The sequence below is a fragment of the Ailuropoda melanoleuca genome, chromosome 7 (assembly GCF_002007445.2).
Source record: "Ailuropoda melanoleuca isolate Jingjing chromosome 7, ASM200744v2, whole genome shotgun sequence".
Taxonomy (NCBI): Eukaryota; Metazoa; Chordata; class Mammalia; order Carnivora; family Ursidae; genus Ailuropoda; species Ailuropoda melanoleuca.
Window position 1 is genome coordinate 87605948 of NC_048224.1, and position 24335 is coordinate 87630282.

The 24335-nt window shown below is 34.0% G+C and overlaps 1 protein-coding gene across 5 annotated transcripts in view; it reads left to right on the forward strand.

Moving 5' to 3' along the window:
* Positions 1-21351, forward strand: part of CCDC122 (coiled-coil domain containing 122) — a 45445-nt gene extending 24094 nt beyond the window's left edge. For all 5 annotated transcript variants that reach the window (XM_034665215.1, XM_034665217.1, XM_019794920.2 and 2 more), the window contains one exon: positions 20422-21351. In XM_034665215.1, the coding sequence (XP_034521106.1) occupies positions 20422-20571 (150 nt within the window). In that variant the 3' untranslated portion in view covers positions 20572-21351. The remainder of the gene's footprint in view (positions 1-20421) is intronic.
* The last annotated feature ends 2984 nt before the right edge of the window (positions 21352-24335 follow it).

A 24335-nucleotide genomic window follows, 5' to 3' on the forward strand; every position in this document is an offset into this window, starting at 1 on the left:
TGAGAGAGGGAACACAAGCAGGGGGAGTGGGAGAGGAAGAAGCAGGCTCATAGCAGAGGAGCCTGATGTGGGGCTCGATCCCATAACGCCGGGATCACGCCCTGAGCCGAAGGCAGACGCTTAACCGCTGTGCCACCCAGGCGCCCCAGGTGTTTGATTCTTGCTGCTTTCAAGATTTCCTCTGTGTTTAGTTTTCAGAAGTTTTACTGTGATATGTTTTGGCATGAATTTCTTTGGATTTATCCTATTTGGATCCTATTAAGTACTTGATTCTATAGGTGTATGTCTTTTGACAAATTTGAGAATTTTCGTTCTTATTTATTTGAATACTTTTTCAATTTTGCTCCTTTTCTTTTTTCCTTCCAGAATTCTGATGACACAAATGATCTTTTTTATAGTCCCACAGACCCCAAGACTCTCTTCATTTTGTTTTTCTATCTATTCTCTCTGTTATTCAGATTGAGCAATTTCCAGTGTTCTGTCTTCCTTTCACTGATTCTTTCCTCAATTTCCTTTATTCATTTTGGTTATTGTATCTTTTCCATTTGGTTCTTTATATATTTTATTCCTTTGCTGAGACTTGCTGTATTTTTGTTTCAGGCATGCTCATTGAAGAATTTTTATTATAGCTGATTTAAAATTCTTGTCAGATAATTATAACTTCTGTGTTTTCTTTGCGTTGGCATATGTTGATTATTTATTATTCAGTTTGATGAGTGATTTTCTACTGAAATATGGACATGTTGGGTATTATGTTTTAAGCCACTGGATCATTGTTAGTTCCAGGTGGTGAAGGAAGTTCAGATTCTCCAGTCTGTTTCCATTGACACCCATGGAGGAAGGAAGGGCTTCTTGATACTGGTGGCCATAAGTGGGAGTTCTGGCTACCCACCAGGCCTCTACTGATAACCTTCTGGCTGGGAGGGGCAGGAACACTTTAATTGTGCTCCTTATGTGGCACTTATTGACAACATGTAAACATGGCCTTGTTACTACTGAGTGGTGGTAAAGGTCCTAACTCTCTAGTAGGCCTTCTCTGACATTACCCAGTAAGAAGTGGAGGGTGCCTTGTTACCATTAGATAGGAGTAGAAGTCCAGGATCCCCAAATTGGCTTCACTGATACCAGAGGGTATGATTTGTTACTTTCCAGTGTAGATGAAAAGCCCTGGCTTCCCAATTAGCATCCTCTGACACCACCCCAGCGGGGAGATTGGGGCACCATATTATAGCCTAGCAATGGTGGAAGTGTAAGCTTACCACTCAGTCTTTACTGGTGTGGGAGGTGGGGGATGCCTAGTTTTTTGCAATGTTTGACTTAGTAGTTACTACTTAAAATGTTTCTGTCTTGCTAGGTCACCCTATTCCTTGTTCTTTGGCTAGAGAGCAGGCATTTCTTAGAATTTTTATTTATTTTTTATTTTTTATTTTTCCTACACCTATTGGCATTTCCAGGTTGCTGTCCTTTCTAGTATCCACTTTGGGATATTTGAGGCAAAATAAAAACCTAGGGAGCTCACCACCATATCCTTCCTTGGGTCCTGAGGTCCCTAGTCAGTTTACCTTCTCTACACCTTTTAGAAGCTTCTTGTGTTTGTAGTGTCTATGGCCTTAATTTAGTTGTACTTAGCAGGAGGAGTAGATATATAATGTACATCCACTTCATCTTGACAGAGGCAGAAATGTAAATGGATATTTTCAATGGTAAAAAATAATGTAAGTGGTCACTAATATTAGATTTAGATGGAATGTCACTTAACCTGAGACTTCATTTTTTAATGTTTTCATCATTAAACTTTTTGCCCTGAATTTTAATAAACTGTTTTTAAGCTTTCATAATAGAGGTACCTTTGTTAAGATACTTTGTGGGCTTTTTAATTTTAGTTTTGTCACATCTAATACATTTAAAAGTAGTCTTCAATTCTATAAATGAAAATCAAAAAGATTAGAAATTATCCAAACTAAATCAAAAAACTGAAGGACAAATATAGCCACCCCATTGTCTTGAGAATATTGCATTTCTGTTCAACAATTTCTCTTACAGCTTGATGAGAATTGCTCATTGATATGACTAACTTCTTTCTCAAAACAACCAGTTTTTTAAAGAAGATAAATTCAAATACCAGAATATTTTTATTACTTATTTCTTCTTTGAGTCTTTTCTTTCCTCCCTTCTTCTGCATGCTTTAGCCATGGCTTTGGTACAGTTCATGGTCATCTTTTCCTTGAATTTGCTTGCATTCTTTTGTTCTAATCCTTAATGCTTTCAAACATTTTGTACTTGGCATGTTTTAGTTTTGATGTTAATGTTGCTTTTTACATTTTTTTTGGTTCAGAAAAAATGAAAATGTGTTTTGAATTTCACGTTTCTTTGTCAAATAAATGTTTTTTTGTATTTTTAGGCCATATCTGAATGAAACAATTATTTCTAAATATTTATCCCAAAAAGCTTTTTCTCCTGCCTATTGTCTGAATTTAAATATACTTTGGAAGAAGGAATTGGTGAAAAAACTGGGGAAGCAAAACACAAACCATACAAACACAAAGCTTCAAAGCAACAATCAGTGATTAAAATGTTATTTACTAAAGCCAAGAGTTTTCAGGCAAGGGAGACTAGACAGTTAATAAGTTTTCGGCAAATGATGAGTGCTACAAGCAATATTTTGTGATAACAGACATTGTGCAAAGTATTTTGAGATTCATTAATTGTTAATCTTGCCTAAATTTTGTAGAATCTGAGCTCCAAATTTAAAAGGATAGGGAAAATTTAAAGGGTTTTCAGAACTACTATGTATCAGGAGCAAAATAAGTTTAACTTGGCACAATATATATAACATGCAGCTTATGCAATTAACTAATGCATTCATTTATTGAGGTCAGCCACAGAAATGATTCTGCAACTAAAAATCTAGTCGTATGAGAAAACCCAGAGAAGCAAAGGTTAAAAGGTGAACTAAAGACAGGATAAGAATCATTCAGATAGCTAGATTACATGGTAAAAATTTTATTACCTTTATTATTCTATTTTATAAAAAGTACAAGAAGAAATGTTCGGAAGTATTAAATCTGTTATTTCTTGAGTGCCTGGTATTTTTCAAGTAGTTTTCATAAGCTATTCCATTTACATTCTCATAACCTATTTTGCAGAATCTCAGATAATTTAAATAACTTGTACGAGGTTATTTAGCTAGTTATAAGTGACAGAGTAGGATATGAATTCAAGTCTTTCGGACTCCACTTCTCTCAATCTTTTTTAAAAAATTGTTTTCATTTCAATGGGAGGGCATTCTCCTTGTAAAAGATTAAAGTATTAGAGAGAAGGCTATAGTTCCTTTGACCACCGCTTCCCATTACATTGCTCTCTTATCATGCTCACCTCTCATTAACGGCAACAACTGTTTAGTATATATCCTTCAAGTTTTATATATATATAATATATGTGTGTGCATGTGTGTGTGTGCATTTNAGCTTCAAAGCAACAATCAGTGATTAAAATGTTATTTACTAAAGCCAAGAGTTTTCAGGCAAGGGAGACTAGACAGTTAATAAGTTTTCGGCAAATGATGAGTGCTACAAGCAATATTTTGTGATAACAGACATTGTGCAAAGTATTTTGAGATTCATTAATTGTTAATCTTGCCTAAATTTTGTAGAATCTGAGCTCCAAATTTAAAAGGATAGGGAAAATTTAGAGGGTTTTCAGAACTACTATGGATCAGGAGCAAAATAAGTTTAACTTGGTACAATATATATAACATGCAGCTTATGCAATTAACTAATGCATTCATTTATTGAGGTCAGCCACAGAAATGATTCTGCAACTAAAAATCTAGTCGTATGAGAAAACCCAGAGAAGCAAAGGTTAAAAGGTGAACTAAAGACAGGATAAGAATCATTCAGATAGCTAGATTACATGGTAAAAATTTTATTACCTTTATTATTCTATTTTATAAAAAGTACAAGAAGAAATGTTCAGAAGTATTAAATCTGTTATTTCTTGAGTGCCTGGTATTTTTCAAGTAGTTTTCATAAGCTATTCCATTTACATTCTCATAACCTATTTTGCAGAATCTCAGATAATTTAAATAACTTGTACGAGGTTATTTAGCTAGTTATAAGTGACAGAGTAGGATATGAATTCAAGTCTTTCGGACTCCACTTCTCTCAATCTTTTTTAAAAAATTGTTTTCATTTCAGTGGGAGGGCATTCTCCTTGTAAAAGATTAAAGTATTAGAGAGAAGGCTATAGTTCCTTTGACCACCGCTTCCCATTACATTGCTCTCTTATCATGCTCACCTCTCATTAACGGCAACAACTGTTTAGTATATATCCTTCAAGTTTTATATATATATAATATATGTGTGTGCATGTGTGTGTGTGCATTTAAATAAGTGTACATGCAGGTGTGTGTATATATATGTGAAATCACTTCATATGTAGGAGAAAGATTATGTAAATGTGCCATACATATAATTTTGCAACTGCTTTACTTTATAACCTGTCTCATAGATTTTTTTGTTCATGTTAGTACTTATGGGTCTACTTCAATCTTTTTGACTGCTACAAATATGCTACAGTATGGCTTTATCTTAATTTATTTAACCATGCTACAACTGATAGACATTCAGTGGTTTCCAGGGTTTCACTATTAAAAGTAATATAATGGGGGCACCTGGGTGGCTCAGTTGATNTTGTTAATCTTGCCTAAATTTTGTAGAATCTGAGCTCCAAATTTAAAAGGATAGGGAAAATTTAGAGGGTTTTCAGAACTACTATGGATCAGGAGCAAAATAAGTTTAACTTGGTACAATATATATAACATGCAGCTTATGCAATTAACTAATGCATTCATTTATTGAGGTCAGCCACAGAAATGATTCTGCAACTAAAAATCTAGTCGTATGAGAAAACCCAGAGAAGCAAAGGTTAAAAGGTGAACTAAAGACAGGATAAGAATCATTCAGATAGCTAGATTACATGGTAAAAATTTTATTACCTTTATTATTCTATTTTATAAAAAGTACAAGAAGAAATGTTCAGAAGTATTAAATCTGTTATTTCTTGAGTGCCTGGTATTTTTCAAGTAGTTTTCATAAGCTATTCCATTTACATTCTCATAACCTATTTTGCAGAATCTCAGATAATTTAAATAACTTGTACGAGGTTATTTAGCTAGTTATAAGTGACAGAGTAGGATATGAATTCAAGTCTTTCGGACTCCACTTCTCTCAATCTTTTTTAAAAAATTGTTTTCATTTCAGTGGGAGGGCATTCTCCTTGTAAAAGATTAAAGTATTAGAGAGAAGGCTATAGTTCCTTTGACCACCGCTTCCCATTACATTGCTCTCTTATCATGCTCACCTCTCATTAACGGCAACAACTGTTTAGTATATATCCTTCAAGTTTTATATATATATAATATATGTGTGTGCATGTGTGTGTGTGCATTTAAATAAGTGTACATGCAGGTGTGTGTATATATATGTGAAATCACTTCATATGTAGGAGAAAGATTATGTAAATGTGCCATACATATAATTTTGCAACTGCTTTACTTTATAACCTGTCTCATAGATTTTTTTGTTCATGTTAGTACTTATGGGTCTACTTCAATCTTTTTGACTGCTACAAATATGCTACAGTATGGCTTTATCTTAATTTATTTAACCATGCTACAACTGATAGACATTCAGTGGTTTCCAGGGTTTCACTATTAAAAGTAATATAATGGGGGCACCTGGGTGGCTCAGTTGATTAAGCATCCAACTCTTGGTTTCAGCTCAGGTCATAATCTCAGGGTTTTGGGATCAAGCGCCAAATGGGGCTCAGTGCTCAGCATGGAGTCTGCTTGTCCCTCTACTCCTCCCACCTCTCTCTCTCTCTCTTACAAATAAAATCTTAAAAAATAAAGTAATGAACATCATAGTACACACACCCTTTGCACCAAGAAGTAGAATCATTGGATCATAAGGTAAAGTCCATGATCTTTCTAATTCTTAATATGTTCTTCTAATAATTATCACCACCACCACAACTACTTCTACTACTATTACTAGTACTACTACTACTACTAATAATAATATCATGTTAATTTTGAAATCACTTCATACTGTTTTATGGATCCTTACCCTCCTCCTCATGAGGCTGATTGAATAAATATTAAATTTGGCCTTATTGGGAGCCTCCATGTTCCATATTAGCTCCCTTCAAATTCATGGCTTTAACTTGAGCTGAACATGCATGGGGGATAAAATTCCATGGAGCTAGAATGCTGGAATTTCAGCATCTGCCCACTGCAGCATCTGCCAACTGCTCACTACTCCCACACCTTAGGAATAAAGATCACACTCAGAACTAAGAACTAAGACAAAATCAGACTAAGGGCAAGGCCTAGACTTAAGGACAAAACTGAAATAGACACTCTAACAAAAATATAAAATAAGGTCTCACAGGATTAACATGATCTAACAGTAACTTACCTGATTATTTCAACAAAATTCAATACTTCAGAGCAAAATAATGGAATCCAGAGTTTATAATATATGTAAAACATTCAGTTAATAATGGAACATTTTCAGACATGTGAGTAAATAGAAAAGTATTACCCATAACTAAGAGAATAATTAATAAAAACAGAATCACAGTTGACTCAGAAGTTGTTAGAAGAGGACTGAAAATTATGATACAGATATTAAATATTCTACAGAAAAAAAGGTAGATAAATGAGTAGAGAGAATTTTAATCATTTAAAAGAACCAAATGGAAATCTTAGAACTGAAAAAAAGTTGAAAAAAATTTATTGGGTGAAATTAACAGCAGTTCAGACACAACAGAAGATATGACCTTTCTTGAACTTGAAGAGGATCAGTAGAAATCATCAAAGCAAACATATAGAGAAAGATAAAAAAATTTTGAAGAAATGCATAGAGTCTAAATAACCTGTGGAACCAGATTAAGCAATGTGACATATTGGTAATTAGAGTCCCAAAAGGAGATGAGAAAGAAAAGGGAACAGAAAAATATTTGAAGAAATATTGGCCATAAATTTTCCAAACTTGACTTAAAAAAATAACACATAGATTCAAGAAACTTAGAAAACCCTGAGTAGAAAAGGAAATTATAGTCAAGCTACTGAAAACCAAATATAAAGAAAAAAAACCCTTAGAAGCAGCCAGGAAAAAAAAAAAGTCACACTAAATACATAAGAACAATGATGAGAGTGATAATTGATTTTTTAAATAGACTTTATTTTTTGGAGCAGTTTTGGGTTCACAGCAAAATTGAGCAGGAAGTACAGACAGTTCCCTTACCTCTTGTTCCTGCCCATAACCTCTCACATTATCAATATTCCCAACTAGAATGATACATTTATTGTAACTGTGGACCTACACTGAAGCATCCTTATCACCTAGAGTCCATAGTTTACATTAGGATTCACCCTTTTTCTACTTTTTACGGGTTTTGACAAATGTAATGACATGTACCCATAATATAGTATCATACAGAAGAGTTTCACTGCCCTAAAAATTCTTAGTGCTCTGCTTTCCATCCCTCCCTCCCTACCAACCCCTGTCAACCACTGAGCTTTTTATTGTCGCCATAATTTTGCTTTTTACAAAATTTCATATAGTTGGAATCATATACTTTGTACTTTTTAGATTGGCTTTTACAATTAAGGTTTCTCCATTTCTTTTCATGCTTTGATAGATGGTGTGTGTTTGTGTGTGTGTGTGTGCGCGCTCGTGCATACGCACGCCAAATAATATTCCATTGTCTGGAAATACCACTGTTTATTTATCCATTCACTACTAAAGGATATCTTGGTTGCTTCCAAGTTATTGACAATTATGGATAAAGCTCCTATAAACATCTATGTGCATGTTTTTATATGGAAATAAGTTTGCAACTCCTTTGGCTAAATACCAAAGAGTGAAATTCTTGGGTTGTATGATAAGGGTGTGTTTAGTTTTCTTAGAAACCACCAAACTGTCTTCCAAAGTGGCTGTCCCATTTTGCATTTTCACCAGCAATGAATGAAAGCTCCTGTTACTCCATATCCTTACCAGCATTTTGTGCTGTAGGGTTTCAGATTTGGGCCATTCTAATAGGTACGCAGTGGTGTCTTATTAGTTTGATTTTTTTTTTTTAATTTTCATTTCCCTGATGACATATGTGGTACATCTTTTCATATACTATTTGCCATCTGTATATCATCTTTTCAAAAAATATTTTTATTTATTTTAGAGAGAGACAGAACACAAAGTGGGGGGAGGAGCAAAGGGAGAGGGTCAAGCAGACTTCCCACTGAGCAGGGAGAAGAATGCAGGGCTCCATTCCAGGACCCCGAGATCATGACCTGAGCTGAAGGCTGATGCTGAACTGACTGAGCCACCCAGGCACCCCCATCTATCATCTTTAGTGAGGTGTCCATTAAGGTCTTTGGCCCATTTTTAAATTTGATTTTTGTTATCGTTGAGTTTTAAGAGTTCTTTGTATATTTGAATAAAGTCATTCATCAAATGTGTATTTTTAAAACCTTTTCTCCCAGTCTGTGATTTCTCATATCATTCTCTTGTGAAAGTGTCTTTTACAGAGCAAGGTTTTTAATTTTAACGAAGTCCACCTTATCAATTACTCTTTTCATTGATTGTGCCTTTGGTGTTGTATCTAAAAGTCATCACTCATACCCAAGATCATCTGAGTTTTCTCCTAAATTATCTTTTAAGATTAAAGTTTTTGCATTTTATGTTTAGGTCTTTGCGTGTCAATGTCCAGTTGTTTCAGTGCTATTAAAAGAACTGTTGTTGCTTCATTGTATTACCTTTGCTAAGATCCGTTGACTATTTTTATGTGGGTCTATTTCTGGGCTCTCTATTCTGTTACATTGATCTGTCTGTCTATTCTTTTGCCAGTACCACACTATCTTTATTACCACAACTTAACAATAATGTTTGAAGTTGGATAGTATCAGTTTTCCAACTTTGTTCTTCTTTAATATTGTGTTGGATATTCTGGGTCTTTTGCCTTGCCATGTAAACATTACAATCAGTTTACTGATATATATAAAATAACTTTCTGAGATTTTGATTGGGTTTACATTGAATCTATAGATCAAGTTGGAAAGAACTGACATGTTGGTTATATTGAGTCTTCCTATCCATGAACATGGAATATCTCTTCATTTGTTTATTCTTTCATGTCTTTCATCAGAGTCTTATAGTTTAATTTATATAAATCGTATACATATTTTGTTAGATTTATACCTAAGTTTTCATTTAGGATGCTAATGTAAAGGGCATTGTGTTTTTCATTTCAAATTCTACTTGTTCATCACTGGCATATAGGAAAATGATTGGCTTTTGTAATATTTTATATTTTGCAACCTTGCTATAATTGATTAATAAGTTTGTAAATAATTAGAAACAATAGAAGCCAACACAAATGGAAGGCATCATTAAATTGCTGGCAGAAGAAAAAATGTCAAACAAGAATTCCATATGAGTTCTACTATCTAATGAAAATATGTTTTAAAAAATGAGGGTGAAACAATGAATTTTCAGTTAAACCAAAGCTGATGAGCATTGCTTCCAGTAGACTTGTACTACAATAAAAACTGAAGAAAGTTCTTAAAGCTGAAAGGAAATGTGAACAAACTGATTACCAGCAATGAAATTAAATCAGTGATCCAAAAACTTCCAACAAACTAAAGTCCAGGACCAGATGGCTTCACAGGTAAATTCTACCAAACATTTAAAGAAAAGTTAATATATGTTCATCTCAAACTTTCCCAAAAAATAGAAGAGGAAGGGAAACTTCCAAATCCATTCTATGAGGCCAGAATTACCCTGATGCCAAAACCAGATAAAAACACAGGGGGGAAAAAAAAAACTACACGGTAATATCTCTGATGAGCATAGATGTAAAAATCCTCAGCAAAATATTAGCAAACTGAATCCAACAATACATTAAAAATATCATTCACCACAATCAAGTGGGATTTATTTCCCAGATACGAGGGTGGTTAAATATTTGAAAATCAATCAACATGATACATCACATCAATAAAAGAAAGGATAAAAACCATATGATCACTTCAGTAGATGAAGAAAAAGCATTCAACCAAGTACAACATCCATTCATGATAAAAACCCTCAACAAAGTAGTTTTAGAGGGAACATACCTCAACATAATAAAGGCCATATATGAAAAACCCACAGATAACACCATCCTCAATGGTGAAAAACTGAGAGCTTTTCCCCTAAGGTCAAGAACAAGAGAAGGTTGTCTACTCTCACCACTTTCATTCAACATGTACTAGAACTCCTAGCCACAGCAATCAGACAAGAGAGGAATAAAAGGCATCCAAATTGGTAAGAAAGAAGTAAACCTTTCACTGTTTGCAGATGACGTGACACTATATACACTATATATAGAAAACCCTAAAGACTCCACGAAACGACTGCTAGAACTGATAAATGAATTCAGTAAAATCACAGGATAAAAAAAAATCAATATACAAAAATCTATTGCATTTCTATACACTAATAATGAAGCAGCAGAAAGAGAAATTAAGAAAACAATCCCATTTATAATTGCACCAAAAATAATAAAATACCTAGGAATAAACTTAACCAAAGAGGTGAAACACCTGTACTCCAAAAACTATAAAACACTGATGAATGAAAGTGAAGATGACACAAAGAAATGGAAAGACATTCCATGCTCATTGACTGGAAGAATAAATATTGTTACAATGTCTATACTACCCAAAGCAATCTACAGATTTAATGCAATCTCTATCAAAATACCAACAACAGTTTTCACAGAACTAGAACAAACAATCCTAAAATTTCTGTGGGACCACAAAAGACCTTGAATAGCCAAAGCAATCTTGAAAGCAAAAAACAAAAGTGGAGGTATCACAAGCCAACTTCAAGTTATATTACAAAGCTGTAATAATCAAAACAGTATGGTACTGGCACAAAAATAGACACATAAATCAATAGAACAGAATAGAAAGCCCAGAAATAAAACCAAAATTATAAGGTCAATTAATCTTCAACAAAGGAGGCAATATTATGCAATCAACAAAATGATGCTGGGAAAACTGGACAGCTACATGCAAAAAAATGAAACTGGACCACTTTCTTACACCATACACAAAAACAAACTCAGAATGGGTTAAGGATTCCAATGTGAGACCTGAAACCATAAAAATATTAGAAGAGAACACAGGCAGTAATTTCTTTGACATTGGCCATAGCAACATTTTTCTAGATAAGTCTCCTGAGACAAGGGAAACAAGTAAAAATAAACTATTGGAACTATATCAAAATAAAAAGCTTCTGCACAGTGAAGGAAACAATCAACAAAACTAAAAGGCAACCTATAGAATGGGAGAAGATATTTGCAAATGACATATCCGATAAAGGGTTAGTACCCAAATATATAAAGAACTTATAAAACTCAACACCCCCAAACCAAGTAATCCAATTAAAAATGGGCAGATGTGAACAGACATTTCTCCAAAGAAGACATACTGACACGTGAACAGATGCTCATCATCACTTATCATCAGAGAAATGCAAATCAAATCAAAACTATGATCAGATATCACCTCACACCTGTTAGAATGGCTAAAATCAACAACACAAGAAACAACAGGTGTTGACGAGGATGTGGAGAAAAAGGAACCCTTGTGCATTGTTGCTGGGAATGCAAACTGATGCAACCTCAGTGGAGAACAGTATGGAGGTTCCTCAAAAGATTAAAAATAGAGCTACCCTATGATCCAGATATCGCACTACTGGGTGTTTACCCAAAGAATACAAGAACACTAATTCAAAGGGATACATGTACCCCTATGATTATAGCAACATTATTTACAAGAGCCATATGGAAGTAGCCCAAGTGCCCATCAATTGATGAATAAAGAAGTGAAGTGTATATGTATGTATATATATACACACTTATATATATAGGAATATTTTCAGCTGTAAAAGAACGAATGGAATCTTGCTATTTGCAATGACATGGATGGAGCTAGAGAGTATTATGCTAAGCAAAATAAGTCAGTCAGAGAAAGACAAATACCATATGATTTAACTCATATGTGGAATTTAAGAAACATAACAAGCAAAGGGAAAGAAATAAGAGATAGAGGAAAGAGAAATCAAGAAACAGACTCTTAATTACAGAGAACAAACTGATGGTTATTAGAGGGGAGGTGGGTGGGAGAAGGAGTGAAATAAGTGATGGGGTTTAAGGAGTGCATTTGTCGTGATGAGCACAGGATGATATGTGGAAGTGTTGAATCACTATCTTGTACACCTGAAACTAATATAACACTATGTTAACTAATGAATTAAAATTAAAAAATTTAAAAAAAGAAAGCTGGTTGTGGCTATATTAATATCAAGGAGATTTCAGGGTACGGACTACTAAGCAAAGAGGATCAGTCAATTATTGAAAAAGGAATAATAATACTAAATGTGAACTCATCTAATCAGAGTTTCAAAATACATAAGTAAAAATTGACAGAACTAAAAAGAAAAAGAGACAAATCTACAATCATGTTGGAGATTTTAACAACTTTTTTCTATTATTGCTAGAACAATAGAAAAAATCAGTAAGCATATAGAAAATTTGAACAACTTACCTACTAACTTAACCTAATTAACATTTATAAAATACTCCAACTGACAACTATTGATTGTACGTTATTTTCAAGTGCCAATGGAACATTCGTCAAGATAAACAATATACTAGATGATAAATTTCAAAGAATTTGATACTCTTGGTCAGAGTAGAATTCAATTAGAAATCAGTAACCATAAGAGAGCTACAAAATACATAAACATTTCAAAATTGGGCATTATAATTCTAAATAACCCATGGATCAAAATTTAAAAAATCACAAGAATTGGAAAATATTTGAGATTAGGGGCACCTGGCTGGCTCAGTTCGTTAAGTATCTGCCTTCGGCTCAGGTCATGACACTGGGGTCCTGGGATAGAGCCCTGCCTCAGGCTCCCTGTTTAGTGAGGAGTCTGCTTCTCCCTCTCCTTTTGCACCTCCCCCCGCCAACGCCTGGCTCATGCTCTCTCTTTCCTAAATAAATAAATAAAATCTTTTTTCTTAAAAGGAAAATATTTTAAATTCAATAATAATGAAAACATATTTGAAAAATTGTGAGTTGTAGCTAAAGCAGTGTTTAGAGGAAATCTTATATATTTAAATGCCTATATTAGAAAAGAAGAAAGCTTTAAAAGTAATTATCTAAGCTTCTAGCATAAGAGACTAGAAAAATAAGAATAAATTCAGCCAAAATCAAATGGAAGAAATGAAATAATAAGCAGAAATCATTAGAAAACAGAAAAAAATGGGAGAGGAAATCAACAAAATCAAAAACTGAAAAGACTAATACACTTGATAAACCATAGCCATATGGATCAAGAAAAGAGAGAAAACAATGGGGACACTACTTTAGGTCCTATAGACGTATAAAGGTGATAAAGGCCTATTATGAACAATTTTATGTCAATAAATTTGACAACTTAGATGAAATGCACAAATTTTTAGAAAAACACACATAACTAACACAAGAAGAAATTACTTATATGATTAGGCCTATGATCCATTTGAAGTTAAGCTTTATAAATGGTATGAAGTAGGAATCAATGAAATTGAATTTATCAGTAAAACCCTCCCCAAAAGAAAAACTTGAGACTGACATGTCATCACTGGTGAATTCTATCAAATATCTAAAGAAGAAATAACACCCAGCCTACACAAAATCTTTCAGAAATGGAGGAGGGAACTCTTTCCAACTCATTTGAGGAGGCCAGCATAACCCTGATATAAAAAAACAAAAACAAAAAAAACAGTGGCATTACCAGGAAAGAAATTGGAGACCAATGTTCCTTATGAGTATAGATGCAAAAATCCCTAATGAAATCTTTTCAAATTGAATTCAAATATATACATAGAGTGAGAGAAAGTTTTGATTTTCACCTTTCAAAAAGTAAGCAATGTAATTCAGTACATTATCAAAATCGAAGGACTTAAAAAGAAATAATCAGTTGCAGAAACAGCATTAGACAAAATTCAACACCATTCATAATAACAACTTTCAGCAAATTAAGAATGGGAGGAAATTTTCTCAACCTAATTAAGGGCATCTGTAAAACAGCTAACAGCTAATAACACCATATTTACTATAAAATGTTGAATGATTTTCCCCCAAAGATTGGAAACAAAGCAAAAATGTATTATCCTACCTCCTTTTTGCAACATTATATTAGAGGTCCTGATCAGTGCTATAAGACAAGAGAAAGTAAGCCATAAAGATTGTAAAGAAGTAAAATTATGTTTACAGACAGCATGATTGCTTATGTAGAAAATCCTAAAGAATCTACAAAAAAACTAATAAACAAGTAAATTTAGTAAGGCTAAAAGGTTAAAACAAAAAATCAATTGTATTTCTATACAGATTCCATGAAGTTGCAACAAACAACTGAAAAGGGAAATGAATAAAACAAAACTCTTCATTGACACTAAAGAGCATAAAATATTGGCTAAGAAATTTCATGAAAAAAAATCTATAAAACTTCTACAATAAAAATACTAATGAGAAATTAAAGAACACTAAATAAATGGAATGATATACTATGTTCATGATCTGTAAAACTCAATATTTTAGTGTCAACTTTCCCAAAAAATGATCTATAGGTTCAACACCACTCCATAAAAAAATCCCAGTAGATTTTTTTTGTAGAAATTGACAAGCTGTTCTAAAATTTATATGCAAATGCAAAGAATCTAGTTAGCCAAAACAAACCTGAAAAAGAATAAAATTGTAATACTGCCCTGATATTAAGATTTATTATGAAGCTACAATTATTAAGAAATTGTAGTATTGGGAAAAGAATAAATAAATGGACCGATGGAACAGACACAGTTCAAAAATCAATCACAATTTGTCAATTTGACAAAGATGTCAAGATAATTCCACAAAGAAAGGAAAGTCTTATAAATGGTGCTGGAACACCTGGATGTCTGTCTATAAACAATGAACCCCTGTGCCTACTTCATAACATATATTAACACTGCATTTGAAATAGATCAGAGATCTAAATGTAAAAGCTAAAACTGTAAAGCTTCTTGAAGAAACCATAGGAGAATATCTTCATTAAGATTTGGGTTAAGCAAGGTTTTCTTAGAATACAAAATGCACTAACCATAATGGAAAAAATGGAAACATTGGACCTTAAACTTTGAAACCTCATTCTTCAAAAGACACTATCAAGAAAATGAAAAGACAGAGGTGCCCGGGTGGCTCAGTTGGTTAAGCATTCGACTCTTGATTTTGACTCAGGTCCTGATCTCAGGGTTGTGAGATTGAGCCCTATGCCCAGTGGGGAGCCTGCTAAGATTTTCTCTCTGCCCCTCCCCCTCCCCCTCCACCCCTGCTTCAAAAAAAGGAATGAAAAGACAAAATCATAGGAGTAAAAATATTTGCAATACATATAGCTGAGAGAAGACATATCAATGGCCTATATATAAAGAACTCATAACAATCCATTTTAAAAATGGGCAAAAGATATAAACAAATTTCACAGAAGACATAGGATGGCCAGTAAGTACATGAAAAGATGCTCAGCATCTCTAACCACCAAGGAAACGAAAATTAAAAACACAATAGGATATCATTTCAAACCCAATAGAAGGATTAAAATTACAATGAATGATAATACCAAATGTTGTCAAGGGTGTGGAGCAACTGGAAATCTCTTGCTTTTTTGGTGAGATTATAAAATGGTGCAACTGCTTTAGAAAATGGTTTGGCAGTTTATTAAAATGTTAGCACATACCAATTATATGTCTCAGCAATTCCATCCCTAGACGTTTACTGAAGAATAAAGAAAACATATGTCTTAAAATAAAACTTGCATATGAATGTTCATAGAAGCTTTATTAATAATAGCCCCCAAAGAGAAACACTACAAATGTCCCTCAAAAACAGAATGGATAAACAAGTTGAGGAATATCCATACAATGGAATATTATTCAGTGATAAAAACAATGAAATACACACACAACATGGGTGTATACATTTGTCAAAAGTAATTTAAGCATAGCCTTAAAAATCTGTGTGTTTATACTTCCATAAATATATTTAACGATACTTTCAGATTAAACAACTAAAAGAGAAGTTATACGACATGTTCAAATGGCAACCTGTGAGCTCCAAGTCTTTTTAAGTGCAGCATTTTCTCCATGGTAAAACAATGACATTTTATGAGTCTTTGTTACATTCTGAACAATACACAATTGAGCAATGTATTTTATATAACATTCTTCTCAAAGTAGGGTAGCAGTCATTTGATTTCCAAAAGCTGTCTCATTTTATTCATATATTTTTTCAGTAATTTTTTCACCATATTTATTGAGCTCATAGTATGCGCTAATTAATTACTCTTCTAGGCTCTGACAATGGAGTGATGAATAAAATAGCACATGATTCCTTCACTTTCCTATGTGTGTGCTACCTTCTTCACAAAACCCTTTCTAATATATGTCTTCGTGAATTTGCATTCTAGTTGGAGAGACAGACATAAACAAGATATGTAAGACATAAGACACACAGCATGTTAACTAAGGATAAGATTAAGGACAAAAAAATAGAGCAGAGAAGGAAATATGTAATACATATATTGCAGGTAGAGAGAAGGTGAAATATTAATTCTTGCAGCCACCAAAAACTTTACTGAGAAGGTCTCTTTCAGCAAAATCCTAAAAGAAGTGAAGGAGCAATGCATGCAGATCAGAGGAAGAGCTTTCCAGGAAAAGGAAAAAGCAAGTGTAAAGGTCTTAAGATGAGGACATACCTTGGCTCAGAGAATAGAAGAACAGTGTGGCTAGAGTGGAGGGAACAAAGAAAAAAGTAGTGAATGAGGTCAGATTTGGCTTATACAGGGCCTTGCTTTCTTTTTGCCACTGTTTTGTGGGCACCGCCCATCCTTCGCTAATGCTCTTACTTCTGCCTAGCCAGCAACAGTAACTAATGAGACTAGTAGCCTATCCACTTCCTAGAGGCAAAAAGTTATGTTCTATACAGAACCATTTACATCCTTAGTGCCTACAGATATTCAAGTTTGAATATTAAGACACATATCAAAGTCTGAATGTTACCAGTAAAGGCTGAATAAATGCCTGTCTTTCAAGAAGGCTCACAATGCAACTTTTGCCTTTATAAAGTCATTTCTTGTCTCTCCCTCTTTCTTTTTTTTCCTTTGCTCATTTCTTGGTAGTGGTGGTGGTGGTGGTGGTGTGTGTGTGTGTGTGATGTTTTATTTGGTTGTTGTGTGTGTGGGTTTTTTTGTTTGTTTAGTTTCAAGTTTTTATTTAAATTCCAGTTAGTTACCAGAGGGGAGGTGTGTCAGGGGATGGGTGAGATAGGTGATGGGGATTAAGGATTGCACCTGTGGTGGTAAGCACTGGGTGATGTATGGAATTGTTGAATCACTATATTATACACATGAAACTAATATAACACTATATGTTAGCTGGAATTAGAATAAGACAAATGAAATATTGGCATGTGAAAAAAAATTAAGTCACTTCTTGGTCAAAACTGCCTTTTAGCCTTTTGAACTTAGAAACTTAATTTTGTTAGTGTCCCAGAGTTCAGTAGACATGGAAAGATGCTGGTAAAGTTCAAGAGAAACTGATGTATAAAACTCAAATACCAGTTTATTAATTTACAATTATAAAACTCTCAAGGAAACCAGATAACTCACGTCAGTCATTAGTACTGCTTCTTCCTGTAAGGAAACTACATTGGAAGCCAAATTATCACAAGTTTAGTTAGTGAGCATGGATATCAAGTCAGTCATCTGAGTTTGACTGTACTTAGCCTCTGGCTCTGTGTGTTCAGGGAACCAATCTCCATAACAGAGTTACACTTGTCAGATAAATAGCCCCTACCAGTGCATGACTCCTTCACCTTCCTATGTATGTACTACATTCTTCACAAAACCTCTTCTAAAGATATATTCTTTCTTTAGATGTATTAATATCCTCTGTGACATCTAGCTATGACTGGTGATCTGGAGTCCCCCTAGGGGGCCTTTGCACATCTCTACTCTGATCCATTGTGTATTAGTTTATAGCTTAACTATTGAAGAATAATTTTAGAAGCGTGTTACTATGCAACTGACCAAATTTACTGATTAACCAAAAATTTGTTTTAGTTATTTTATTTCTATGAATATGTTCTTTTTTAAAAAAAAAGATTTTATTTATCAGAGAAAGAGAGAGTACAAGCAGGGAGAGCAGCAGGCAGAGGGAGAAGCAGATTCCCTGCTGAGCAGGGAGCCTGATGTGGGACTCGATCCCAGGACCCTGGAATCATGTCCTGAGTCAAAGGAAGGCACTTAACCGACTGAGCCACCCAGGTGTCACAATGAATATATTCTATGAACAGGAGTATGGGCATATTTAGTGACTATACTCTCCCTATGAATATATTATATTGGATATACCAATGAATATATATTATATATAAATATGTATAGTGGATATATATTTTTTATATAGAAATATATTCAATGTTTAAAAAATCTTCTTTTGAATGTCTTCATATCTAATATGATGTTTCAGTTTATACTAATTTATTTCTAATCCTTTTCAAGTCATTTTTTTATTTTGCCAACATATCAGCAGGCCTAGTTCACCAATTTCAATGAATTATCTAAATTTACAGAATTAACAAAAACTGGAGACTTAAAAAGACATAAAGTTCATAGGAATTTATGTGAATTTTTAGTTGACAAGTTTTCCCTTCGTTTTTATAGCAGTACGTTGGAATACTTAGAGTGTCTTGGTCTCCATTCCCCTGCTACTGCTGCAGAATTATGTTTCAATATAATTGATTTCCTTTGTAATCATGCATGTTTTATTTTATGCATTAAAAACATTATTCTAAGGAGTCCATAGTTTTCACCATACTGTTAAAAGAACCCATGGCATAATAAAGGTAAAGAAGCCATGCTGAGGGAGGAGCTTGGAAACAGAGAGGGAGTAACCTTCGCTGGGGGAAAAGCAGAGAGGAGATTCAAGATGTGGAGAAATTTGAACCCTCACGCAGGAATTGTGGAAATGTAAAAATTGTGCAGTCACTATGGAAAACAGTCTGGCAATTCCTGAAGTGGTCGAACATAGAATTACCATATGATCCCTCAGTTCTACTCCTCGGTATAGACCCGTAGAGAAGTGAAAACATAAATCCACACAAAAACTTGCACATGAGTGTTCATAAGAGCATTATTCATAATAGCCAAAAAGTGGAAACAAATGTCTATCAACTGAAGAATTGGATAAATAAAATTTGGTATTATTCTCCAATGGAATATTATTTGGCAATAAAAAGGAATGAAGTACTGATACATGCCACGACATGGAAGACCCTTAAACAGATTATGCTAAAAGACCATGTACTGTGCGATTCCATTCATAAGAAATATCCAGAATAGGCAAATCTATATAAACAGAAAGATTAGTAATTATCTAGTGCTAAGAGTGGGAGTATGGGAATGGGAAGTCACTGCTAATGGGTACTACCTTTCTTTTTGAGGTAATGAAAATGTTCTAAAAATTGATTGTGGTAACAGTTGCACAACTCTGTGAATGTACTAAAACCCATTGAATTGTCCACTTTAAAGGATGGATTGTACAGTATGTGAATTAAATCTCAGTAAAGCTGTTTAAAAAAAAATATTGGGTATTTTTTGTATAGCTAACACTATATCAGGAATTTCTTGCTTTCTACTTGCTTGTGGCCTGACATCAAAAACCTTGCACTTCCAACTGTGCTTCATTGCCTTCCAGTGTAGCAATGTCTGGCTCAACATAAATATACTGCTCTACTTATTGTTATGACTGTATCATCTTTTGGATCTTTGAGATGGATGGGTCTAGGTTTCAATGAACCACTGGATATAGGGAATGAAACCATTTCTCTTAACTGTAACTGTTCTGATAACTCAAAGGCACTCCATCACAGACGCTTTGCTTTAATTCAGATCTCAAACATCATCACTTGCTAGCTATGAAACTTTGGTTGAATTTCTTAAACTCTTTGATCTTCAGGGTCTTTGTATAAAAATGGGTATAATAATATCCATCCACATCATATGGTGTTATGAGAATTTAATTAAATCCAAAAAGTTCTTAGTATAGTATCTAACATGTAGTAAGTGTTGAGTTGTTATTATTACTGTTTATTTTTATTACCATTATTATTTACAATGAGTAATTTCTAATCAAGTGTTTTCTTCTTTAGAGTAGTCAAAATATCCTTAATGGCTATTTACTACTATCCTTCTCAAGCCCTGTTGATGTGTACTCTTCTTTTAATAGGTGCAACATAAGCGATATGGTGCAATTCTTAAGCGTTTGCATTGTCAGGTGAACAAGCTCCAGTCAAATAAAAGACAATGGCAATGGAACATTCACCAACTGGAAAAAACTGCAGCTGAACTAAGAAAACGCATTGGAATGAAAGATTAACATGGCCAAAGGGCAATGTAGAACACAGACTATGCCAATAAAAATGACAGGACAAAAGGTTAAGAAAATTCTTTGGATTCTTAACCAGCATCCACTAACAGAGGTCTGTCTTATTAACAGATATACTTTCTCTCTTTTTTTTTTTTTGAATCAGTTAATCTGTTTGCTAAAGTGCCTTCCAAGCCTGCAATTGATAGCAGTAGATAGACAATAGGAATGCTTACAGAAGAATAGTGGAAGACTCCGTATAAATATTTTGAGTATGTAAGATATAACTATACTCATGAATGTCTGTTTATAAACGTGTTGCCTTCACTATCATATGAAGTAAAAATGTAGAAGAAAAGAAACACATATATAATGATTTGAATTGTTAAGATATTTTAAATGATTCTGTTTCAGACTTTTTATTAAAACTTGCCTTTTTACCACTGTCTTCACAGTAGTCCCTAAACATTGACATTTACAATAATGTTGTTGTATGTTCAATGTTTCAGGTATCTTATTTTTTCCTCTTATTCAGAAGGTAGCAATCATTTTTTCTTTGTTATTAGATAACACAATTTTAGAGTGTTGCAAGGCATAAAATTTTTTGTTTACTTTTCTGTCTTTAAATTCTTTAGCACTATTCTGTGACAAAATTGAACTTATAACATCATGTGAGGTAAATACCAGCTCTTTAAAAAAAAAGAATGTTAGGGGCGCCTGGGTGGCACAGCAGTTAAGCGACTGCCTTCGGCTCAGGGCGTGATCCTGGCGTTATGGGATCGAGCCCCACATCAGGCTCCTCTGCTATGAGCCTGCTTCTTCCTCTCCCACTCCCCCTGCTTGTGTTCCCTCTCTCTGTCTCTATCTCTGTCAAATAAATAAATAAAATCTTTAAAAAAATTAAAAAAAGAATGTTAACGAGTATAGACTACCATGTATTCTTTTCTCACTGGAAGTCATATACTATGTCCATGGCAACATTTCAAAATTTAACTTGTCCATATTAAGATAAAAGTGCTCCTTCTTGTGGCACCACTGAATAAAACTTTCAGGAGCATAAAAAATATTATTGAAGATAGTGGTTTTTAAATGTTTACTTTTCGGATTTAATGCTTTCAAAGCAACAACATCAGAAAGGAATCTCAAGTTCTTTTTCTCCTCACCTTTCTTCATGCCTAAGAGTAAGTAAGAGGATAGCTGATATAAAACCTGATATTAATAATCTTGCATGCATAACATTGATAATCCTATTATGAATTAACATGGCATATTATAACTAACACTTCAAATGGCTTTGCTATAACACAGTCAACTTTGGCAAATGACTCAGAAATGCAGTTACAAATAAAAATGGTTAAACCTGCAGATTGTAGAGAGTACCCACTATGCTTAGGTGAAGACAAGGCTAAAACCTTTTAAAGCTGATTGTATAAAAGTATTTCAATTTAATTTGCATATTTAAAAGGCTATTCTTATAACTATACTTCATAATTTTATTTACAGTTTATAAAAGAAAAATTCTAGTTTTCTAAACTCTCTTTAAGTTTATAATAGGCTTCAAAATATTTGTACCTGATAGCTAACACCTTGAGTCATATTTGTGAAAGTTATTTTTCAATTAAGATATAACAAAAATAGGTTTAATCTGTTTAAGATAATGTGCCTATTTGAGAAAGTAATTTTCAGTGTAGTGGTCTGAAATACCCATGATGATAATACATGTACCTATTTAAAATTTTGTGATGGATGAAAGAATGATTTAAACAATAACATTTTTCCTTTCCTTGTTCTTTATAATCTTGAAAATCATTTCAGATGATGGAAGCTCTCTGATTAATCAAAAAGAACTAAAACTTGAGGTATCCTCAAGCCTGATCATGTAGTTAGTGGATATGATATCTCAACATGGTCACAAACTCTAAAGTTAGAAAATGAATTAATTTTAAAAATTTCTCTATAATTGAACCTAACTTAGAATATGAGCTCTTCTGCTTAATGGTCTTTGTCACGTATACTTTTGCCTTAAAACTCAGTCTCTTTTGGGTTATCATTCAGTTCAGACCTTCTCATTTTCTCCCTGGAAGTAACCTAAATTCCTGGGGCAGGGATTAGGGGGTACACTTATGTTGTTTTGTCATCAGGGGAAGAGTTCTGGTGCAAGTGCCATTCTCACTGGCCTCGGCAGAAGTGTAATCCTTCTTCTTGGTCTTGAGCATTACCTTTTGTCTATGCTCTACCTGTATTTGTTTTCTCTAGCCAATGTGGTCAGCCTCCTTGCCAATCACAAAGCCTCTTCTGGTCTTATTTAATTCTCTTTTTATGCATTCAGGCCAAATTTTACTTCTTTGGGGCCTGCTATTCTACCCATGCATTCTTCTTGACTCTGATTCCCGGTATAAAATGAGTCTTTCAAGTCTCTCAGTGCTTCGGGGCTTAGCAAGTTCTTCTCTCAAAATGCCCCTTTTCTGCAAAGGAAAGCTATGATTTCAATAATATTGTTTCTACTGTGGACATTTAAAAAAGTTTAATGTGAAGCTCAAAGCTGATAAATGACTTCTTAATTCTGAGTAGTGTCTGTCCTGACTCTAGCCTGCTAGGTTCTATTACCCAAATGATCAGGAAAAGGTAACTAGTGCAAGGAAGCAGTGGGAGGGGAAAAAAAACACAATAGTTAATATATCAAAATATTACTTACTACATGGGCAACCTATGGGCAAATTATAGTTGACCAGTGTGAAGAAATTGATACCTGCTTTTAAGCCATATATTAACTGTGGTGATTTCCATTGTCAAAGAGCCATCATGAACACTGTCATGGCCAATATAAATGCTCTATATGTTATCTGTTAGGCTATGTTCTTCCAGTCAGTTGATTAACCATGCTATTTTCCAAAACACTGCAGATGTGAAATAGCAATACCAGCATTAAACAGACTAACTATCCCATGTCTTATTTGGCAATTTGTATACATTAGTTCATTTACAGAATAATGGCTGAAAGAATATATTATTATCCTTGATTTACAGGTAGGGAAACTGAAGCTTAGTAACTTGCATGAGATCTTATCACACAGGTCATCCCAGGCAGAGTTGAAACACATTTCCCTATTTTTTTAGCTACATAAAATACCCTGCAAGAAATGATTCTAAGGCAAGCCTCATTTTACTATGAATAAATAATAATTTATTTGTGTATTTAATCAATTATTTTAATAGATTACAAGGCAAAAGACGAATTTAACCAAAGAGAGAAATCTTATGATTAAAAAACAGGTTGCAGGGGCGCAACCTGGATGGCTCAGTTGGTTAAGCATCTGACTCCTGATCTTAGGGTCGTAGGTTTGAGCCCTGTGTGGGGCTCTGCACTCAGTGTAGAGTCTGCCTGGGCTTCTTTCTCTCCCTCTCCCTTTCTTTCTCAAAAAAATCTCTTAAAAAAAGGGGGTTCCACATATAACTCACCACACCATCCTAACAAGTGAAAAGCTGATAGGTTGAAAAATCAATAACTCCTCTTGGATCCCTAAGAGAGGTAAGGACACAGGGAAAACCACTGTCTCTGAAGTTGAAGAGACAGGTAGGCAAATACAGGGAGTCACAGTGACTAGAGCAGAGATTCCAAACCACCATGGGAAACAGTGTCAGGACAGAAAAATCTAACTGTAATTGATAAAATTTCTGTAGACAACTCTAAGAATTAAAAACTCTAGGGGAGCCCAGTCAGAGGGAGGTCCCTACAATATTATGTGATTTACCTCCAGATAAGAATTACATCTGAC